This window comes from Lissotriton helveticus, chromosome 6, assembly GCF_964261635.1.
Source record: "Lissotriton helveticus chromosome 6, aLisHel1.1, whole genome shotgun sequence".
Classification (NCBI taxonomy): domain Eukaryota; kingdom Metazoa; phylum Chordata; class Amphibia; order Caudata; family Salamandridae; genus Lissotriton; species Lissotriton helveticus.
In genome coordinates, this window is record NC_136067.1 from 253537030 (window position 1) to 253557629 (window position 20600).

The 20600-nt window shown below is 46.2% G+C and overlaps 1 protein-coding gene across 2 annotated transcripts in view; it reads right to left on the reverse strand.

Annotated features, from left to right (window-relative positions):
* GCFC2 (GC-rich sequence DNA-binding factor 2) overlaps positions 1-20600 on the reverse strand; it is a 326773-nt gene that overhangs the window by 207436 nt on the left and 98737 nt on the right. For both annotated transcript variants that reach the window (XR_013596099.1, XM_078647698.1), the window contains exon 4: positions 13748-13960. Coding sequence is in view for 1 of the 2 variants with exons in the window: in XM_078647698.1 (XP_078503824.1) it covers positions 13748-13960 (213 nt within the window). In the remaining variant the exon portion in view is untranslated. The remainder of the gene's footprint in view (positions 1-13747; positions 13961-20600) is intronic.

The window sequence follows — 20600 nt, forward strand, 5'->3', positions numbered from 1 at the left end:
AAGTGAAGAGTCGACATGGCACACATGCCTTGATGCTATGCCTACAACCCACTGCCCTGGCATAGATCAGTCACCCCTCTAGCTGGGTGCCCTATACCAGTGGTGAGGGTACAGGTGCATGAGCCCTGTACCCCTAGAGTGTCTAAGTCCATTCTTAGACATTGTAAGTGCAGTGCTGCCATTAGGAGTATATGGTGATGTGAGTTTGTCATTACGAACTCCACAGCTACACTGAAAACTGAGAAGTTTGGTATTAAACTTCTCTGCACATTAAACCCACACTGATGCCAGTGTGGGAATTAAAGAAAAAAAGCACACAGAGGGCATCTTAGAGATGCCCCCTGAAAAACGACCTACCACTAGTGTCCAGGCTGAGTGGCTGCTTTCAGCTGCCACCACCAGACATGTTTCTGGGTCGAGAGCCTGCTGCTCTCTGGGGCCTGAAACCATGCAAATCCTGTGACGAGGTACCAAGCCTCCTCCCCCAGGATGGGCAAGGTCCACGAAGGGAAAGCATGAAAGGCTTGCCATCTTTGTGAGCTTCCCCAGGCCACTTTATGCTTTCAGCAACTGGTCCCCACTGGTTCTGATCCACACTTTGGGCGGTAGAACTGGCAGGAAAAACAAGTGAGGAAGAGAGGTGTGCCCACCTCTGCCAACTCCACCCCTCAGGTGGGGGGAGGCAAGGTGAAGCACAACTCTTGGTCCCCGCCATCTTGCAGCCAACCAGGGAAAAGCTTATGACCCCCTCCCACTGGAGCATGGCATAATTGGGGGTGCACCCACCCCAGGGAAGGTATCCATTGGTCCCAACCTTTTACCTACCTGTAACACCCTTAAATCTAGCACGCCTGAACCTTGCTCCCTCAGACAAGAAACAAGAAGAAGAAAAGAAGGACCGAAAAGCCGTGCCGAAGCTAATAAGAGGAGAACGTCCACTGACTTGGCCCTCAGCCCTATGGGCCTGACCCCACCTCGAACCTGCTCCAGCGAAATCTCGGTGTGTCTTGCAGCCAACAACCTCGAGAAACTAGGAGGACTGGCTAGCCTTCAATCCCAAAGACTGTCTCCCGAGGACACCAGATTTGTTCAACAACAGACTGCAGTTTCGCAAGGATACGAGGGTCTGCACCACTTTGCAACAGACGCCCACGGCCCGACTTCGAGTGGCCCAACACCAAGAGGAGGTCCCTCCCGGTGATCCTGACCCGGGACCCGATGATCCCTGACCTGCCTCAAGCTTCCAGCAGACTTCGGCAGCCTCAAACCGGAAGGTACCCCCCAACCATAACCAGGAGCTGGTAAGAAGATCCGACCCTAAAAGGCACCCCTGCACCAGATGCCCCACGGCCTTGGGTGGCCCAACCGACGATGCCTAACCAACCCTCAGCATCACAACTTACCTCTGCAAGTGGTGGTGGCACCCAGAAGACCTCCGTCCCCGAGCCTGCAGTTTGTTTGCAAACCGGAGACTCCCCATTGAAAGTTACAAGACACCAGAGGCCAAAACAGCACTTTGCACCCGGCCGCCCCAGTGGCACTGAGGGTACATCATTTGTGCTGGCCTAAACACTGATTTGCCCTGAGCTGAAGTCGAGGAGCTTTGCTTCCACAACCCAGTTGCCTGCTCTTCAGCAGCCACTAACCGGAGACTCCCTATCCCCCATTGGATAACACTGGGCCTCAGCACTCTGCAGCCCTAGTGCCGCTGAGGGTGTAACAAGAGTGCATCCTTGACTCTGGGGGACCCCTGAGTCTAACCCCAGAACACCAACAGCCACAAAAAGTAGTTACCTTTGAACCGACAACACTATTTTCCTCCATAGGATAACATTGATTGTTTTTCTATGAAAAGTTTCTAAGTGTGGAGTTGGAAAATCTATGAAAACCTTTTACAACTGTACTAAATAACAAAACCGCTTTTACTTACTGGTTCACAGGAAATGTACCAGTGTAGTATCAAGGTATACTACACAGTCTAAGAAAAGTAATCTGAAAGTAATGTACTAGTCATTTTACTAAAAAGCCCATTCAAAGTATATGTACTGTATTTCCAAATTATTGCATTTCTCAGTAACAGTACTGTAAATCAAAACAAAGTGCATATACAATTACAATCCAAACTGTATTACAACTGTATATTTACTGCAAAGTATGTATCACTTACCTGTGCCAGGCTTGCTTGGTTCTAGGAAATAAAATAACAAAAATACAAATTTTATACAAAAATAATTGGTCTGAAGTTCAGTCTTTGAGTGTGTGAATTCATTTGCTGACCGAGTGTGTACAACAAATGCTTAACACTGTCCTCGGATAAAGCCTTACTGCTCGACCACACTACCACGAATAGAGAGTGAGGTGCTATCTACTTTACCTCTGCCTACCTTTTGAGTTCCACTGGACTCTGTGCACACTATACCTCACTTTGGTATAGTATATACAGACATCATCAACACAAATGGAGGTTCCCCTATGTACTGTGTAACAGGGAGGGGGAATTCACTCGGGAAGAAAAGAGAGTCCCTGTAGAGGGTAGCAGGCAAGGATAGCTGTGGCTAGAACTCAGGGGGAATGATTTTGACCTGTAACTGCTAACCTAGCAAACATAAGTATCAAACACAAGGGTATGCAGTGCACTGTGACTGAATCAAATGATGAAGAAAAAATTTATAAAAATATGAAGAATTTATTCATAAGTACCTCCCACTCGGGTTACAATCTATTACAAAGTTAAAACTTTCTTACAATACCATTCCGGATAGTACCACATATATAAAATAAACAATTAAAACAAAATATACAATAAAAAGGGTCTTAACAAAAGGTCAAATTTTGTTAAGACCCTTTTTATTGTATATTTTGTTTTAATTGTTTATTTTATATATGTGGTACTATCCGGAATGGTATTGTAAGAAAGTTTTAACTTTGTAATAGATTGTAACCCGAGTGGGAGGTACTTATGAATAAATTCTTCATATTTTTATAAATTTTTTCTTCATCATTTGATTCAGTCACAGTGCACTGCATACCCTTGTGTTTGATACTTATGTTTGCTAGGTTAGCAGTTACAGGTCAAAATCATTCCCCCTGAGTTCTAGCCACAGCTATCCTTGCCTGCTACCCTCTACAGGGACTCTCTTTTCTTCCCGATAGTATATACAGAGCCAGCTTCCTACAAAACCTACATTAATAAAATCGTGGCTACCGGCTGTGGACTGATGAGAAACCCAAGCAAAAATGTTCGACTATTATCACAGCCAGCAAGAAAACTAGTAGTACAAAGTCCAGTCCTAAGCAGAATCGATTTTTGCAACGCACTTCTACTTGGAGCCCCAGATTATCTACTTAATAGGTTAGACTGAGTACAAGTCATGGCTGTTAAACTGGCACAAAATAAATCTAGACTTTAGTCTACCAGTCAGAGAAAGAAGTATTTTAAAATAATGTGTGTGGGTTTTAGTTGATGGTGCCGGGTGCATGATTTAGATGCCCCGTTCTTAATGCTGTTGCGTTTTTAATGCTGTGACGATTTTAAACCTTTTTGCTGCATGATTAATATGTTGCAAGTGAATTTTAAAACCTGCTAAAACTGTGACCTTTATTTTGTGTAAAAGCCGCGTTCCTTACCTCCCCTACGCCGCCCCTGCCAGCGCCCCGTTCCACCACGGGACCTCCCACTTGTTGTGGAGGGCGCCGGCAAAGATCTGCTTCCCCGGCCCGGACTGGCTGCATAGGGTCACGCGGGCTTCGTCTCGTAGGTCCACCCCTATTTAACCCGGATGTCTTCCTCCGCGATCAGCGGACGCGCGCCGAAGTCGCGCCTAAGTAAGTCCAGCCCGTCTGCGCCCGTCCGCGCTGAGGATGCGCTAGGGGCTGGGGAGGAGACTAATTTCCGCTGATCCTCGAGCAAGCATGACTTATTCCAGTCAGGACTTAGTTGCATTTAAACCTCCCAAACTTTCCTGCCACCACAAGCTCCCCGCCCCCCCCCCCCCCCCCCCCCCGAGGCCTTTCTTGGGTCTCCCGGTTGTTGTTGCTACACGGGAAATACCGAGCCCACAATTCTTGACACTGTGGATATGCGGTTTCCCATTAAATCGTCAACTACGCCCAACACTACTCTGGAATGGGTTTTTCTCATCAATACAAGATCCTTAATAAAGAACAATATGGCATTTAATGAAATGTCTCTGTCAGGAAGCCCTCATGGGTCTTCATCACAGAAACCTGGGCCTCTGTTTCCTCTGGTCCAGAACTTGTTAACGCTATCCCAGAGGGCAATGCGTTGGCCAGGATGGATAGAGAGGGTCGTAGGGGAGGAGGATTGGGTATCCTATACAAGGTTTCCTCCACCTGCCGCATTAAATTTCTTTCCTCCCCCTCAGATTCCTTTCAGGCCACTTATTTTTCGATAATCTCCTCTCCCGCAGCTTCCTTCTCTGGTCTCCTGATTTATAGACCTCCGGGCCCTAGAGCTGGTTTTAGTCATAACTTACTTAAAATTTTAGAGCCCTATTTTGGTAGATCCCATCTGACGGTCATGGGAGATTTTAACTTCCACTTAGAAGATGTAGGCTCTAGTGACACTTTCTCCCTGGTGGACTCCCTGGCCGCTTGCGGTCTCCTGCAACTGGTTGATAGCCCTACCCACCAAGCTGGTCACACTCTGGATGGGGTCTTTTCCAACGACACCAGACTAAAGACGGGTCCCCCCCATCCCCCTTGTGGTCTGACCACCTGGCCGTTCCCTTGGAACTAAAATCCCCCTCTCTCTCCACTTTGTCGTGTTACCCGGGTAAAAGGGAACCTAAGCGGAACTACAGGAGAATTTCCAATGATACTCTGGCCCCTCTTATGGCCAATATTAGGATACCCCCTTCGGGGGATGTCAGTGCCGCTGCGCTGGATCTCTCTAACGCTATTGCAAGAGCAGTGGATCTCTTGGCCCCCGTTTCATACGGCTATTCTGCCAGAAAGAGACCCTCGGCCCCCTGATTCTCGGAAACTCTCAGGCTCTTAAGGCAGGGCTGCTGGAAGCAGGAGAGGCTTTGGCGAACGAGGTGGGATCCCAGGGAAAAGGAAAAGCACAAACTCCTGCTTAAGCTAAGGTAATTGAGAAAAAGCAGGCCCATTTTTTTAACTTAACAACTTCCCTTACTTCCTCGAGAGAATTGTTTAAGATTGTTGATTCCCTCTGTAACTTGCAAACACCAGACCCTGTAGTAGGCTCCCAAGAGTTGTGTGATAAGATCTTTGTTCTTTCACTCAAAAATAGTTGACATTTATGCCACTCTTGAATCACAAAGGGACCTGCTGGGCTCCCATCTTCCTCTGACCCCGTCTCTTACAGAATGTCGGCCAAAGGATTCCCATAGTAGTTTGTCCAATTTTCCTCTCCTTACCTCCCAGCAGTTAGATCTGCTTCTGAACAGGATTAAATCTGGATCCCCTTTGGACCCTTGACCCCTTAGGACCCTGAAGGACTGTAGGGAAGTTCTGCTGCCTCACCTCCTTGAAGTGATCAACTTCGCTATAGTTGAAGGCATTTTTCCATCCTCTTGGAAAAAGGCAGTGGTCAAGTCTTTGCTGAAAAAACCGACACTAGATCCGGAGATACTAAAGAACTTTCGCCCAATTTTTCTGTTGCCGGCTCCAGCAAAGATGCTTGAGACACATCTCAACCAACATCTGACTGCCTTCCTTGACACCTCTGGCCATCTGGACTCGTCACAACATGGTTTCCGGAAGTTCCATAGCACTGAGTCGGCTCACACCATGGTCATAAATAACATACGCTCGAAGGTCGACCAGGGCCAGACTACTTTTCTGGTCCTGCTAGACCTGACAGCAGCTTTTGACACCCTGTCTCCCTCCACTTTAACAGCTTGTCTCAGGGAGATAGGGGTGAAGGGCCCGGCGCTGAGCCTGCTGACCTCTTTTCTCAACCAGAAGGAGCAGAGGGTCAAGCTGGGAGAGTACCTGTCCCCCGCTAAACCTGTGCAGTGTGGGGTTCCACAGGGGTCGGCTTTAAGCCCCACTCTTTTTAACATCTATGTGGCCCCACTTGCCAGGTTAGTAAGATCGTTCGGGATGGAGGTGGTGTCATATGCCGATGACACCCAAATTATGGTTTCTCTCTCCCACTCGGTGAGTACCTCCGCGCTCAGCTTCAGGAACTGCATGAAGGCAGTTTCACAGTGGATGATTCTAAACTCACTGAAGCTGAACGGAGAGAAAACCGAGGTCTTGATCTTTGGATGAGATCAGGATATCTGGTCAAGCGACTGGTGGCCCCCATCCCTGGGAGCTTGCCCATTGCCCACTAAATCCGCGCGGAACCTGGGCGTGATGATGGACACCTCGCTTGCTATGGCTCAGCAGGTTAATAGAACGGTTTCCACTTGTTGGGGTGTTATCAGGATCCTGAGGAAAATCATGCACTACCTTTCCTTGAAAGCCCGTAAACAGACCGTGGTTGCCTTACTAATATCTCGGTTAGACTACTGCAATGCGCTCTACTCGGGCATTAACAAAGGCCTGATACAACACCTGCAGATTGTCCAAAATGTGGCAGCTAGGTTTGTCCTTGATGTCCCCAGTCTCTCTTCTGCCACATCAGCTAGGAAGAGCTTGCATTGGCTCCCGATTCAGGCCAGGATCTCCTTTAAGATCCTGTGCCTTGTCCATGGGGCCCTGTTTGGAGATGGTTCTGAAGGCATAGGATCTCTGTTGGTTTCATACACCCCCAGCAGAACCCTGCGCTCCTCCAGCAAGAATCTCCTGTCTGTTCCCCACGTTCGTAGAGTCAGGTGGGGAGGAAGGGCCTTTTCTTAATGCCCCTGAGCTGTGGAATACCCTCCCCCCGGAACTGAAAGCACAACCCTCTATGACGCTCTTTAGGAAAGCATTAAAGACGTGGCTCTTTGCAGAGGCGTATCTGTAATCTGGTACTCGGCGCCTAAAATATGTTTACATTTATGTTAGGCGCCTTGATGCCCGCGGGACTAAGTTTGCGCAATATAAGACTGCCTTCATTCATTCATTCATTCATTCATTGTCTATAAAGCCATCAATGGAACAGGGCAGGATCTACTACAAAGGAAACTTTGTCATTATAGACCTTAGAGGCTTCTACGGTCTTCGTCAGCTAACCTAGCCTTTGTGCCAAGTTTCAGGAAACAAAGTCTGGTGGTAGATCCTTTATGGTCAAAGCAGCTCAGATATAGAATAATCTGCTAAACGCCCTCGGGACTAATGGGAATCTGATGAGATTTAGAAGAACCTAAAAAACATGGCTCTTTCCTAAGCAGAGGTCTCTAAGCCTATGTAACCTCTGTTGAAGTGTGAGGAAGGTTTCATGCATTTCGGGCAGTTCAAGTGCCATGGTACCGGTTATGTGAACAATGCGCTTTACAAAAGATTGTTAACTCTTTTCAGCCTTAAACTGCTTGATCAGCTCTAGTAAGTTGAAGCATGTTTTCTGAAGAGCTTTTTCACAGGTTTCCTTCAGTCCCCTTCATTATCCTGCAGTGGAGCTTCAATTTGGTTCAAAGATTTTTGATGTGTGCTCCTTTTGAGCCTTTTAACAGCTGTACTCTGACTCTTGACTGACAAACATTTTTCTCATTCCAATCATTTCTGCACATCGCATCTGCGAGGTGTTAGCCGGTCTCCTTTTTCCTGACTGTAGTGTCTGGTGCTCCCCTGCCATCTAGGAGATGCCATCAATACAAATATGCTGTCTGGAGAAAAGCAACCTCTCCCCCATCCTGTACTCTTGTCCAGGCTGTGGGCTTCCAGAATGGAACCCAAAGCTCTTCATCATTCTTGCATGGCATACTACTACGTCTAGCACACAGACACAGGATATTGCTTTCAGGATTCCGGGTTCATTGTGAGCAGCATAACTTTAGATGGATGAGCTTGTAGGTTCGCATTCATACTCAGAGGTAAAACCTGTCATTATAGTTTACTAACCTGGTATGCTACCACCACCGTGCACCATGCATCAAGAATGGTAGTTGGCGGCCACTATCTGGGTGTGCTTGGTGTGTCCCTCCCGGTTCATTCAGGACTAGGTCCATAACCTATCGCCGTCATCAGACCAGGCCTAGTTCAATACGCACACATGGGATTAGTGTATGGCATGACCAAAAAAAAAACACAACAGGAACACATGTATACAGTCTGGGCACGAAGGACAGGGGACACAAATGTACATCATGCCATGCCACCAAGGGTTTACTCTGTACAAATGAAGGCAATGTAATGGTCCTTTTTGGCCAAGAATTATTTGTGTTCAAGGGTGAATTAAGTTTTCTGAAACAAGGTAATTTAAGCCACCCATTGGTGTTCCCGATTCAGCAATGATCCAGCCAATAAGATCTAAATTGGGGACTTGAGGGCTAACGCTCATGCAGTTAACCTTCTACACGGCATAGTGGAGGCTTAAACAGGTAAGTTGTTTCTCTTGTCCTGAAAGCAAAAGGTAGCTCTCTAAAATAAGTTTAAAAGATGTATTGCGGATCAAATTTCATGATTATGTATTACTGTTGATTTGTAACCAATGGTAGCACGATTATGAGAAAATTAGAAAAATCAATGTGATGTAAAGTTTTTCCAATGAGCAAGAGCCAAGATTGTAAATTATTTTTAGATAGCGCTTACTATCCCTGGCGAGGTGTTGAAGCGATTTGAGCTGAATAGCACTCGGTACTCTGGAACCCAAGATTAGGAGCTAAATAGTTAGTAGATTAGTAGTATGTACTTCTTTTTTCCTTCTAGACTAGTTGTGGTAAGTTTGTTATGTTTGTGCTCTTGAGGTATCATGGGTTTAGTAGTGTTTTGAGTAGGGACGGAATAATGAAAGTGGACTAGAAACTGGAAGATGTTATTGGAAGTAGTGGACATGCGCGCCTGTTAGTTGGGTGAATTGGATAAAAAGAAGGAGGGAGAAGTTTGAAAAGAATGTTTGAGAGTTCACAGCTGTCAGAAAGGTTTGGGCTGAGTCAGAGAGGAGGGATGGGATAAAGGTTGAAGTGAATTGTTTTTAGGTTGTGTTGTTTATCAAATAACTAATATTAACATATACATGTATAGCGCTAAACCCACAAATCTGGACCGATATGCATGCATACACAAGCCACTTAGTAATGGCACAAGCCCCTCTACATATATTATATATATATATATATATATATACATACACCCATATGTAAACAGACAGCAATATTTAAATGGCCTGGTATACACGGGAGACATGTGTTACATCGCAGTCTTCACACCGCGATACGTATACAACGCAGGCATTGCAACGCAAGTCGTTACAATGGCTTGCATTGCATAGCGCTATACACTAAGGAATAGTATGATTTACTATTCCAACACCTTCCCTATTGTTACGTATGCTGGAGTTGGAATAGTAAATCATACTATTCTTAAATCCAGCGCAAGTCGTAACGACTTACGTTGTAATGCCTGCGTTGTAAACGTATCGCGGTGTGAAGACCGCAATGTAACGTCTTATATTCGGTATACACATGTATGTTGTGTCTAAATATTCAGACTGTTTTTTGCCCCTTCCCCTATATTTACATATCTTCTTATAAATGGACGCATAGTTCCACGTACGGGGATTCATGTATTACGAGAACCTCATCTTCATACACTGAAATACATATTTTGTCATGTCTTATATACACATACTATATTTTGGTAATATCTAAATATGATGTAATATTCTTACGGGTACCTTCCCTATATTAAGATTTACAAACTGTAACATATGTGTTTTCACAAAAAGTATAAAGCCATATACAAACACACACACACTCATCTACTTCTATGTTAGGCAAGTAAGAAGCATTTATTATGCACTAAAACATACATATAGATCAGGGTTCCCCAAAGTGGGCCTTGGAAGGCCAGATCCATGCCAGGTTTTAAGACAACTACATTTATCTAAATGGGGATATGCTAAAAATCTGGCATGGATCTGGCCCTCCAGGACCGACTTTGGAGAACCCTGATATAGATGTACTGATTTACACATATTTTTTGTAATATACAGATTAATTTTAAAAAACAAAAACTGTTGATTTTGACCAAATATATAAAAAAATGAGTGCTCAGAGTCTTAACGTATGAGTATTTACGCAATTCTGAAGTACTAATTTACAGAGCGAAATTCCCCAGTAAAAAACTGTAGAAAGCTAGCTCTCTAATATATCAAAATGAGGTATAGTGTGCACGGAGCCCAGTGGAACCCCAAAGGTAGGCAGAGGTAAAAGTAGAGAGCACCTTACTCTCTATTTGTGGTAGTGTGGGCGAGCAGGAAGGCTTTATCAGAGGGTAGTATTGAGCACTTGTTGTACACACTCCAATAGCAAATGATGTCACACACTCAAGACTGAACTCAGATCAATTTGTTTGTATACAAAACATTATTTAGTTATATTTATTTTCTAGAACCAAGCAAGCCTGGTACAGGTAAGTGTAAATGGTTCTTTTCAAGGCAGGTTGAACAATACAAGCAGGCTGAATGAAAATTACTTTGTTACAGGTTTGTAAATACTTTCAATACAGTGGAAATTACAGTTAGACTACTTCTGATTAATTACTTTTTAGATTATTTTATGGATTACTTTTACTACTGTGTGATATGCCTAGATATCACACTAGGACATTTCCTAGAGAAACGGTAAATGAGGCAGTTTTTAGATATTTGCAGTTTTTCAAGTTCTCATACTAAACCAACTCCACAAGAACAATTTTCAGAAGAAAGCAGTCAATGCAGTCCTGTAGGAGGAAATGAGGTTATCGGTTTCAAGGTAAGTACTTGGGTTTGGCAGTTGGTTTTCTATGGTTAGAACCAGGGTCATCTTTGTTCTTAGATTGCAGGAAGCGGTCTTCTCGGTTCAGGGTTGCTCCATAAATACAGTATTTGGGGGGCGTTTTAGGGGTCTCGAGGTTATTAGCCAATGGGATACTGACTTTAGGGTGACTACACCCTTGGTGTGCACACCCCACATGGGGGAATGGGCAAAATCCTGACTGGATTTTGAGATCGGAGCGCGTTGCACGGCGACGGTGGTGAACGATGGGCTGATGGGCAGGGAGTGTGGCACGAGGTCAGAAGTATAAAGGCGATCATACATTTATTCATGTAATTAAACGCCGAGGCGGTATGCCCCCCGTGCTGTCAGTGAGGCCACCGGGAGACGCGCTGCCCTCGCAGAGGCCTGCTTCCGAGCCGGGGCTGCAGGTAACGGCCCCCCAGGGAGGACGAGGGGTAATGGGCCACTCTGAAGGATGGGCCGGTGTCAGAGGAGCGGGAGCCACAGTTTCGCGCCCTTTCCACCCGCAGGCCTGTGCCTCAGAGGGTCAGCGGCCTGCTGGTGAGCCCCCTCCCTCAGGCTCAGTCCTCGACGCATTGCCGGAGGTCTCCGCCTCCGTTACATAGCCCCAGCGTCCCGTCTGACCTCAGCAACGAAATTAACTGCCCGGGAGCGCCTCTCGTCTGTGGCCAGTGAGCCGGACTCCTGTGTACTGCACGAGAAACAGGGAGCAGCGCCGAGAGGTGCCAGGGAGACAGGCAGGCGCTATGCAAAGAGGGAGGAGATATTTCAGCCAGGCACAGGCTGACACTACACTAGCGGGCGGACCTACAAATACCGAGAGGAGATTTCAAAGAGACATATAAACCCCGAGCGTAGATTTCAGTCAGATTGATACACGTATGTGAGCACATATACAGACGGGCAGGAGCTACGAGACATTTGCAAGCACTGAAATGACATTTCATCGAGACACAGACATATACGATCACTGAAATAAAATCCCAAAAAGACATATAGACATGCAAATATTGAAAGGATAACGCAAAGAGACACATATTAAACAAAAAGAGAGGAAATTTCAATGAGAACAAACATGCAAACACAGCGAGAGATTTCGGAGAGACACATATGTAAGCATATATACACAGTGTGAGATTTCAGAGAGGCACACATATGCAAACATATATACACAGTGTGAGATTTCAGAGAGGCACACATATGTAAGCATATATATATACACAATGAGAGGAGATTTCAATGAGACGTACAAACATTGAGAAGAGATCTCAGTGAGACGTAGGCATGTACAACAACTAGAGATTTCGGAGAGGTATAGTCATAAATATGAAGTACACATATGCAAACACTGAGGGAGACTTCAGAAAAAACAAACAATGAGAGTACATTTCATGAGGCAGACATACAACTCTATTTCAGTGATGTATGCACAGTGAGAGGAGACTGTATTTAGGCACTCGCATGCAAACTGAACAGATTACAGAAGACACACATATATGCAAACTTTGAGAATTCAGCATGACGGGGGTCAGGAATATTATGGTATTCTCATCTTGCCCCAAAAAGTTCCCTGAGAAAATGGAATTAGAGCAGGAACCACCAGGAATACCACACCTAATTACTATAATAAGATGTGACTATATATTTGGCACATACCCCAATCTTTCACTGGACATATTTCCTGGTGGATAAAAATCAGGAAATACACCAATTCCATGAAGGGGTCTCGGTCGGACACACGGGGACAGACAGACAGACAGACAGACAGACAGACAGACAGACAGACAGACAGACAGACAGACACACACACGATTTCAGCTATTGGCATTGTAAATGACAATGCCATTTAGTTATATGTTTTAAAAACATAAATAAAAATAATGTCATGAGCAATGCCAATAGCTCTAACTTTAACTATTCCGAAACCATTGCATTATAAATGCTTGTTCTACAATCTAGAAGGATTTACTTGCACACCGTTTTAAAAACAGAATGTTCACTTTTACGAGGACACAGCTTCCACTTTAGGTCAAAGTATGCTTTAGATGTAGTAACTGGTGTGGGAGAGTTTCTAGTTAAGTTCCAACAGTGAGATGTTCAACTCTCGAAAAGTATTTTATGGATTGTTCAAAATATATGTTTTTAAGGTGTAGTGTTTTTAAGTATTGGTCTAAAAAGTCAGTTTCAAAATGAAAAATCGAATATGTTGATAACTGGGTACCTAAATCAGTTCACAAACAAAAATGTAATTTAACTGCGTGAGACAGTTTTCGCTCTGGCATTAAGCAGTTTGTCGAGTGAAACCTCAAATAATTGTGGTTAGTCCACCTGCATGAGGAGCAGGTAGATTTGTGGAATTCCCCTGAATATGTGAAAAGGTTGAACAAAATATAAAATTTCAAAACATTTTAACAAATAGAGCCAAACAATAAACAAAGCACTAACGTGGAACTAGGAGGAGAGGAGAGAAACAATGGGCATGGTGAAAGGCCATGTTCTGCAGCCTCTTGGGGCAGAGAGACTGGTTATATTCTATGATTTCAGTCCATTCCCTGCACAGTATGGCCTTCAACAAATCAGTTTATCATGATGAGTAGGTATTTTGCATGGTGTCATGCATAAATGTTCATGCACGCACCCTAAACTAAGGATTACAATGTGTTTGCTTTTGTGCCTGGAAAGCAGATTATAATGTGACACGGTTTCTGTGCAACTGAAAATGAAAGAAAGTTACAAATGAGTTGACTACATTGAAGACTGTGGAATCCTATAATACGGGTAAAATTCAAAAGGGCTCTGCTGGCCTCTCTCTGCACTTTTCTTAATCTCCTTTTGATTGAATGCCGATTTATTATAATTCAGATAGTAGAGAATGATTTCACTGATCTTACCTAACTTTTCAGCTATCCTCTGTTTCAAAGTCTTCGGCTTAGGGGCAAACAAAATTCTCTGCTCATGGTCATCAAGTTCTCCATCACTATCCACGTCATTTCTCACTCGGGGACTTCCACTTGATGTATCAAGTGCAATATATTCTCCCTGAGCTCTGGCCAGCTGGCGCTTACGACGGGCTTCCAGGATGCACTGAGCATCAGGAATTACATCTGTGCTAAAGGAAGAAAGGTTATAGGCAAAAAACAGCAATTGACAAATGGAAACATTTCAAATACACTACTACTATTAATATATTGAAGTTAACATTTGTAACTGCTCAAGACCACCAGAGGAGCCATGCATAATTGTTTGTTTTAAAAGAAAGTTTATAAACCTGCAGGTAATTGCATAGATTATGTAAAAAGAACTTTACACAACACATCATTTGTTTCTATTGTTAGTAAAGATGCCCAACAAAAGATAAACACATGCTATGTAATGTGTGTTACTCATTAAAAGTTAAGTAAATGAATCGGAAGTATGAGAATTCATCTCATACAGAATATGTAATTCCAGTATCAGATTATTCTTCGTGTTGCATATCTTTCCCCAAAACTGCCCACTTTGTCTTTACACAAAACCAGAAGTTAAGAAAGAGTTGTTCAATTTGTGTGTGCCTTGGTGGCACACTAAAGAATAAATAAACATTTTAAAATAAATAAGAAGGCGATCCTTCAGACAGTCTTCAATATCTGCCATAATCACCCAAGTCTACGGTAACTGAAAAATACTTCATTATTGAGCCACAGTGCCTAAACCCTAGAGAAGTTCCATACCATGTGTGAACTGGCTGTGCGTTTTTAACTACCCAGGACAACCTGCTACAACAGGTTCTATTTTACTGGCTGAACAGTGTGATAATCCAGATGAATAAATGTAATGGTTACAGCCCGACATGACATTCCAAATTAAGAGAGATTAACAGCTGTTGATGTATACTCAAGCTAGAGTTTTGGTAACTTCTCACGCTCTTCCTGTGCTCTTGACATCTATGTCCTAGTTCTGGTCTATTAAGTTAATAACAATTACAACTGATAACATTTACTGTGTCTCACCAGCCAAGACCCCATGGAGGTCCTCACTTCAACTCACTTTTTGGTCAAAGAGTTACACAGCTAACATACATTTGATGGGGCCGTTAACAGGCCTACTTTGCAAGAAGTGGTTTAACCCCATAGCAGAGGCCTTCGACAGTACACTTAATTGTTGGGTATAATTTATTTCGTTAGATTATGGAGAGAGAAAAAAGTTGATTTGTAATTTGGGAATTTGGACAAAAAGGGATAAAAGAGAAATTAGGAGGGGTCCGTATTGCCTCCCAAGTAATAAATACATTCATCTAAATGATATAAGGTGCCTTGATCCATCCGGATGGTGAGTGCCCGTACACAGACCAAACAAAAAATAAAATCTACTATAGGAAAACTCTTAGGTTTTTAAAGGAACTCGCACCCACGGTTTATTATTGGCACGCTCCATCATCGAGTCCCTCACCCAGATGATAGTACATCTAGGTGGGCTCAACCTGTTTCAGGGAGCTCTTTATATTCAGGTAGAATAACAAAATCTTGATTATGCCTCATCTTTTAGCTACGTTACAGTTTACCCTGATAAATTTAAAGCACAATGGTACCTAAATCGTACCTAATGGGCACTGGGAGCTTTTTAGCACCCCAACACGCTGATCTACATGTTACAGCCACAAGTTTACCAATTCAGGTAAATTGGCCTTTGAAAGGATCAAACCAAATCCCTAACAGTAACTGAATCCAACAGGGATTCACTATTTGTGTTTTTTTATACTCAGAACATGCACACACTCATGCAAACTTACTGTTTTCCTTCATCATGAACCTATATATTATCCCTGGATTGGTAAATACATTAAGTATCATCCACTTCGCCCTTGCATCTCAAGATGCAAGGGAGGCGGGGATGATTCTATGTGTATTCACCGACCATGACTCTTGAGGAATGTGCAATAAATTAGCCCATCCAGGGATAATAAAACTGTTTTATTTTATTTTTTTAATGTAGTTTAGGTTTTTCCTATTGTACACTTCTGCATTTAACATTTACACCAAGTCCTAACTTGCAACAACAGATCATAGTTGCTTGACACCATTCTTATAAAATCTTTTATCTATATCAAGTCATAATTACATTAAATATAGAGCAACTCTTTGCTGCCAACTATTCACTACCCTAAAGGCAATTTTAAAAGGTCGACATGCCTGCCACAAGTGGGGTCCATTATGGTCTGGCGATTAGCAGCAGAAAAGTTGGTGATGTTGCATACGTTTTCATCTTTTCCAAGTCCAGTCAGTGTCGGTACCGGTGGCCCAACTTTTGTCTGAGCAGGGCAAAAAAACAGGATTTCTAAGTGGCTTCTAAGTTTGCCGGATATAAATGGAGGCCTTTGTCACTGGTGGGGGTGGAGGGACCAGATTTGGAGCAACAGTGGAAAGGAAATCTGCCCTTCTAGGTAGCTACTTGGTCTTGAAGTATTATGATGCTTAACGGAAGTATCTTTTGCAGGATGACTTTTAAAGACCGGTATGTGGCCAAATTTATGCAATGCATCCATTCATTAAAGGGATAACACAAATGAAACATGCAAGATTAGCCAGTGGAATAGGGACATCATCAGCATACAGCATCAACTTTTAAGTGTCCCATCAAATGAGTACCCAGTAGAAATCTTTGTTGCTACAAATCTGCCGCCCTCCTCACTCTGTCCCCCTCCTCCCTCCGTCCTCCCTCTGTCACCCTCCTCCCTCCCCTCACTCTCCCGTCCTCGCCCTCACTCTCCCGCCCTCGCCCTCACTCTCCCGCCCTCGCCCTCGCCCTCCTCACTCGGTCGCCCTCCTCACTCGGTCGCCCTCCTCCCTCCCTCCCTGTCTCCCTCCCTGTCTCCCTCCCTCTCACTTTGTCTCCCTCCCTCTCCCTTTCTCTGTCTCCCTCCCTTTGTCTCCCTCCCTTTGTCTCCCTCCCTTTGTCTCCCTCCCTTTGTCTCCCTCGGTCTGTCTCCCTCGGTCTGTCTCCCTCGGTTTCCCTCTCTCTCTTTGTCTCTCTCTGCCTCCCTCTCTCTGCCTCCCTCTCTCTGCCTCCCTCTCTCTGCCTCCCTCTCTCTGCCTCCCTCTCTCTGCCTCCCTCTCTCTGCCTCCCTCTCCCTGCCTCCCTCTCCCTGCCTCCCTCTCCCTGCCTCCCTCTCCCTGCCTCCCTCTCCCTGCCTCCCTCTCCCTGCCTCCCTCTCTCTGCCTCCCTCTCCCTGCCTCCCTCTCCCTGCCTCCCTCTCCCTGCCTCCCTCTCCCTGCCTCCCTCTCCCTGCCTCCCTCTCCCTGCCTCCCTCTCCCTGCCTCCCTCTCCCTGCCTCCCTCTGTCTCCCTTTCCCTCTCTCCTTCTCTCCCCCCTCGCTCTCCCTCCCCCCCACCCTCCCTCGCTCTCCCACTGTCTGCCTCCCTTTCCCTCCCTCCCCTTTCCCTCACTTTCCCTCCTTCCCTCTCCCTCCCTTTCCCTCCCTCTGTCTCCCTTTCCCTCCCTCTCTTGCTCTCCCTCCCTTTCCCTCCCACGCTCTCCCTCCCTTGCTCTCCCTCTCTTTCCCTCCCTCCTTGTCTACCTCCCTCCACCTCCCTCTCCCTGTCTGCCTCCCTTTCCCTCCCTCCCTCCCCTCTGCCTGCCTCCCTTTCCCTCCCTCCCTCGCGCTCCCTCCGTCTGCCCCCCTTTCCCTCCCTCTCCCACTCTCCCTCTGTCTGCCTCCCTTTCCCTCCCTCCCCCTCTCTTTCCCTCCCTCGCTCTTTCCCCCTTCCTTTCCCTCCCTGTCTCCCTCCCTCCCCCTCTGTCTGCCTCCCTCTCCCTCTGTCTGTCTGCCTCCCTTTCCCTCCCTCCCTCGCTCTCCCCTCGCTCTGCCTCACTTTCCCTCCGTCGCTCTCCCTCTGTCTGTGTCTGCCTCCCTTTCCCTCCCACCCTCTCCCTCCCTCCCCCTCCCTCGCTCTCCCTCCTCCTTCATTTCCCTCCCTGTCTCCCTCGCTCTCCCTCCCCCTTCCTTTCCCTCCCTCCCTGTCTCCCTCCCTCCACCTCCCTCCCTCACCATCTGTCTGCCTCCCTCCCCCTCTGGCTGCCTCCCTTTCCCTCCCTCCTGCCCTTGCTCTCCCTCCCTCTGTCTGTCTGCCTCCCTTTCCGTCCCTCCCTCCCTCTTCCCTCGCTCTCTCTCCCTTTTCCTCCATCGCTCTCCCTCTGTCTGTGTCTGCCTCCCTTTCCCTCCCTCGCTCTCCCTCTGTCTGCCTCCCTTTCTCCCTCCCTTCCCCTCCCTCCCTCGCTCTCCCTCTGTCTGCCTCCCTTGCCCTTCCTCCCTCTCCCTCGCTCTCCCTCCCTTTCCCTTTCCCTCCCTCGCTCTCCCTCTCTTTCCCTCACTATCCATCCCTTTCCCTCGCTCCCTCTGTCTCCCTCCCTCTACCTCCCTCTGTCACCCTCTTCATCTCACCCTGCCTGTGTGTGCCTGGGCTGAGACAGCACACACACACACACAGCCGCACCAGAGCACTTCACAGGTCTTTAAAAGACCATATGTATGTTAATGAGGCTTTTGTATTTCACCTCTTAGCGCCCCTGCAGCTGCACTCTGACCATCACTGGAATGCCCGGGCCCCCACAGAGCAGCAGAATCTCTCAGAGTCGCAGCACGCCGTGTTTGCTGACACTCTTTAATTTTTTTTTCTTCAAAACACCGGTAAATTGTCTACAAGGTCCGCGGGCTGCCAGGGAAGGCTTGCCGGGCCGTCGCCGGCCCGCACTAGGAGTACCCGTGGATTGGACCATCAGGGGCACAGAAACTCTTGCTGGGGGGCCAATGTTGGGCTGGCCGGGGAGCGGCAACACAGTAAACTGGATTCTGCTTCTTTGGTGCCTGCGGGCTGCAGGGGAGTAGGTCCTCTACTCCAAGGGAGGCTGCTAGCAATTTGCAAAGGGCTGGCAGTCTACAGGGGTTCTTGGTAGTTTTCTCAGCAGCAGGACAAGTCACTCAATCACAATTGTCAAGACTGGTGCAGGCATGCAGGGTTTGGCGCCAAAAGTCCACAGCAGTCTTCAGTTCTCATTCTCTTACATCTCTTCTTTTTCATCCTCTTATTCTGGATCCATAGAATCTAAGTTCCTGGCATCAATTTAGGGGCGTTAAGGGGAGTGACTGGTAGTAGTTAATGGGCTACTTACCTTTAAGGTGACTACACCCCCAATATGAACACTTCCTGAGGAAAGAGGGCATAACCCTGACCCAGTGAGCATAATTCACTAAATACCAAGATGGTGGAATTTTAGTTTTCGTTGTTCAGGTCAGGTAGCCCACCTTAGGGGTGGAACTAGCCTTATGGGGAACACACCTCCTGACTAGATAATTTTCCTGCCTGTCCTTGTGCAAATTAGACCCGGGGGAAGGGGGTGGCATTTCCCCATCAGGGGAAGCCTGGGTTGCATATCAAAGGTGGCAGAGGCCTTTGAAGCCTCCTGCTTTGATATGCTGATTACTTAACCATCCTGCCTAGTGGAGGTGACAACACCTCTGGCAGGAGCAGGCACTGTTTCTGCCCTCAGAGAGCACAGGTCCTGACCTGCAGAGGGTCAGAAACCGGTCTTTGGTGGCAGGCTGTTCTACACCAGTCAGCCAGGACTCGCGAGATCAGTAGATTTTCAGGAGGCACCTCTAAGGTGCCCTCTGGGAACATGTATTAATAAATCCATCACTGGAATTAGCATGGACTTATTAATACAAGATACACACATCTTTAGTTTCAGTGAAGCCATCATGTAGCAGGGGAACTCGTAATCACCAGTGCCGGGTACATATACTCAAGATGGCTTTCCTGTTCACTGGCAAAGTCCAAGAATTGACATGGACATAAAATGGGCATATCTGCTCATGCAGATATGTCCTCACTTGTAGTATAATGCACTCTGCCTTAGGGCTGTAAGGCGGGCCTGCTAAATGGGTCACTTACTTATATTACATACAGCGTCTGTAGGCATGGCACACAGGAGGTGTACCATGGCATGTCTTTACTTTTCTCTGCACCGTGTCACACAGCCTGCAATGGCAGTTTGCATGAGTGTGCCGAGGGGTCCTTAAGGGTAGCACACGGCAAGCTGCAGTTCTTAGGGACCCTCTTAGCCTCCATGCCCATAGGTTCCAGGGGTACCATTTACTAGGGACTTACAGGGGAGTGCTAAAGGTATTGCCAATTGTGGGAACAACTGTATAGTTTTAGGGAAAAAGATCTGGCACTGAGAACCTGGACAACAGGAACCCACTGCACTTCTGTCAAAATTGCATCAAATACCAAGCAAAAAGTGGGGGTGACAATATCAAAAAGGGGTACCTTCCTACACTCGTTTTTAATCTCTTCAAGTAAGTATTGAAGAAAGTCTTGTGCAATTTTCTTGGTCTGTCTTTGGTATATCAGGAGAGGTGTGAGTCAGATTCCTTCTGCGATTCCTCGCCTTTTTTGTTGACTTGTGTAGCCAGAGATTTTAACCAATGCCTTATGAATTCCTGAAAATTGTAAAGCTGCACCAGTGCAAGGATATATACATAAGGATTCACTCTCGTTTAAGAAAGAGGCCCCTAATTTAATTTCATGTTGCCCAGCCGCCGCCATCAGCCCAGGCGTGCGCGCTAAACCACGCCCACCTGATAGGCCACGCCCACTTGACCGCCTACTTAAACGCCGAATACTAGCGTCCACCCATTGACCCTTGACCCAGCCCTGAGGCGGAAGCCGGGTGCTGGAGGTACTACAAAAATTGCATATTTGTCTG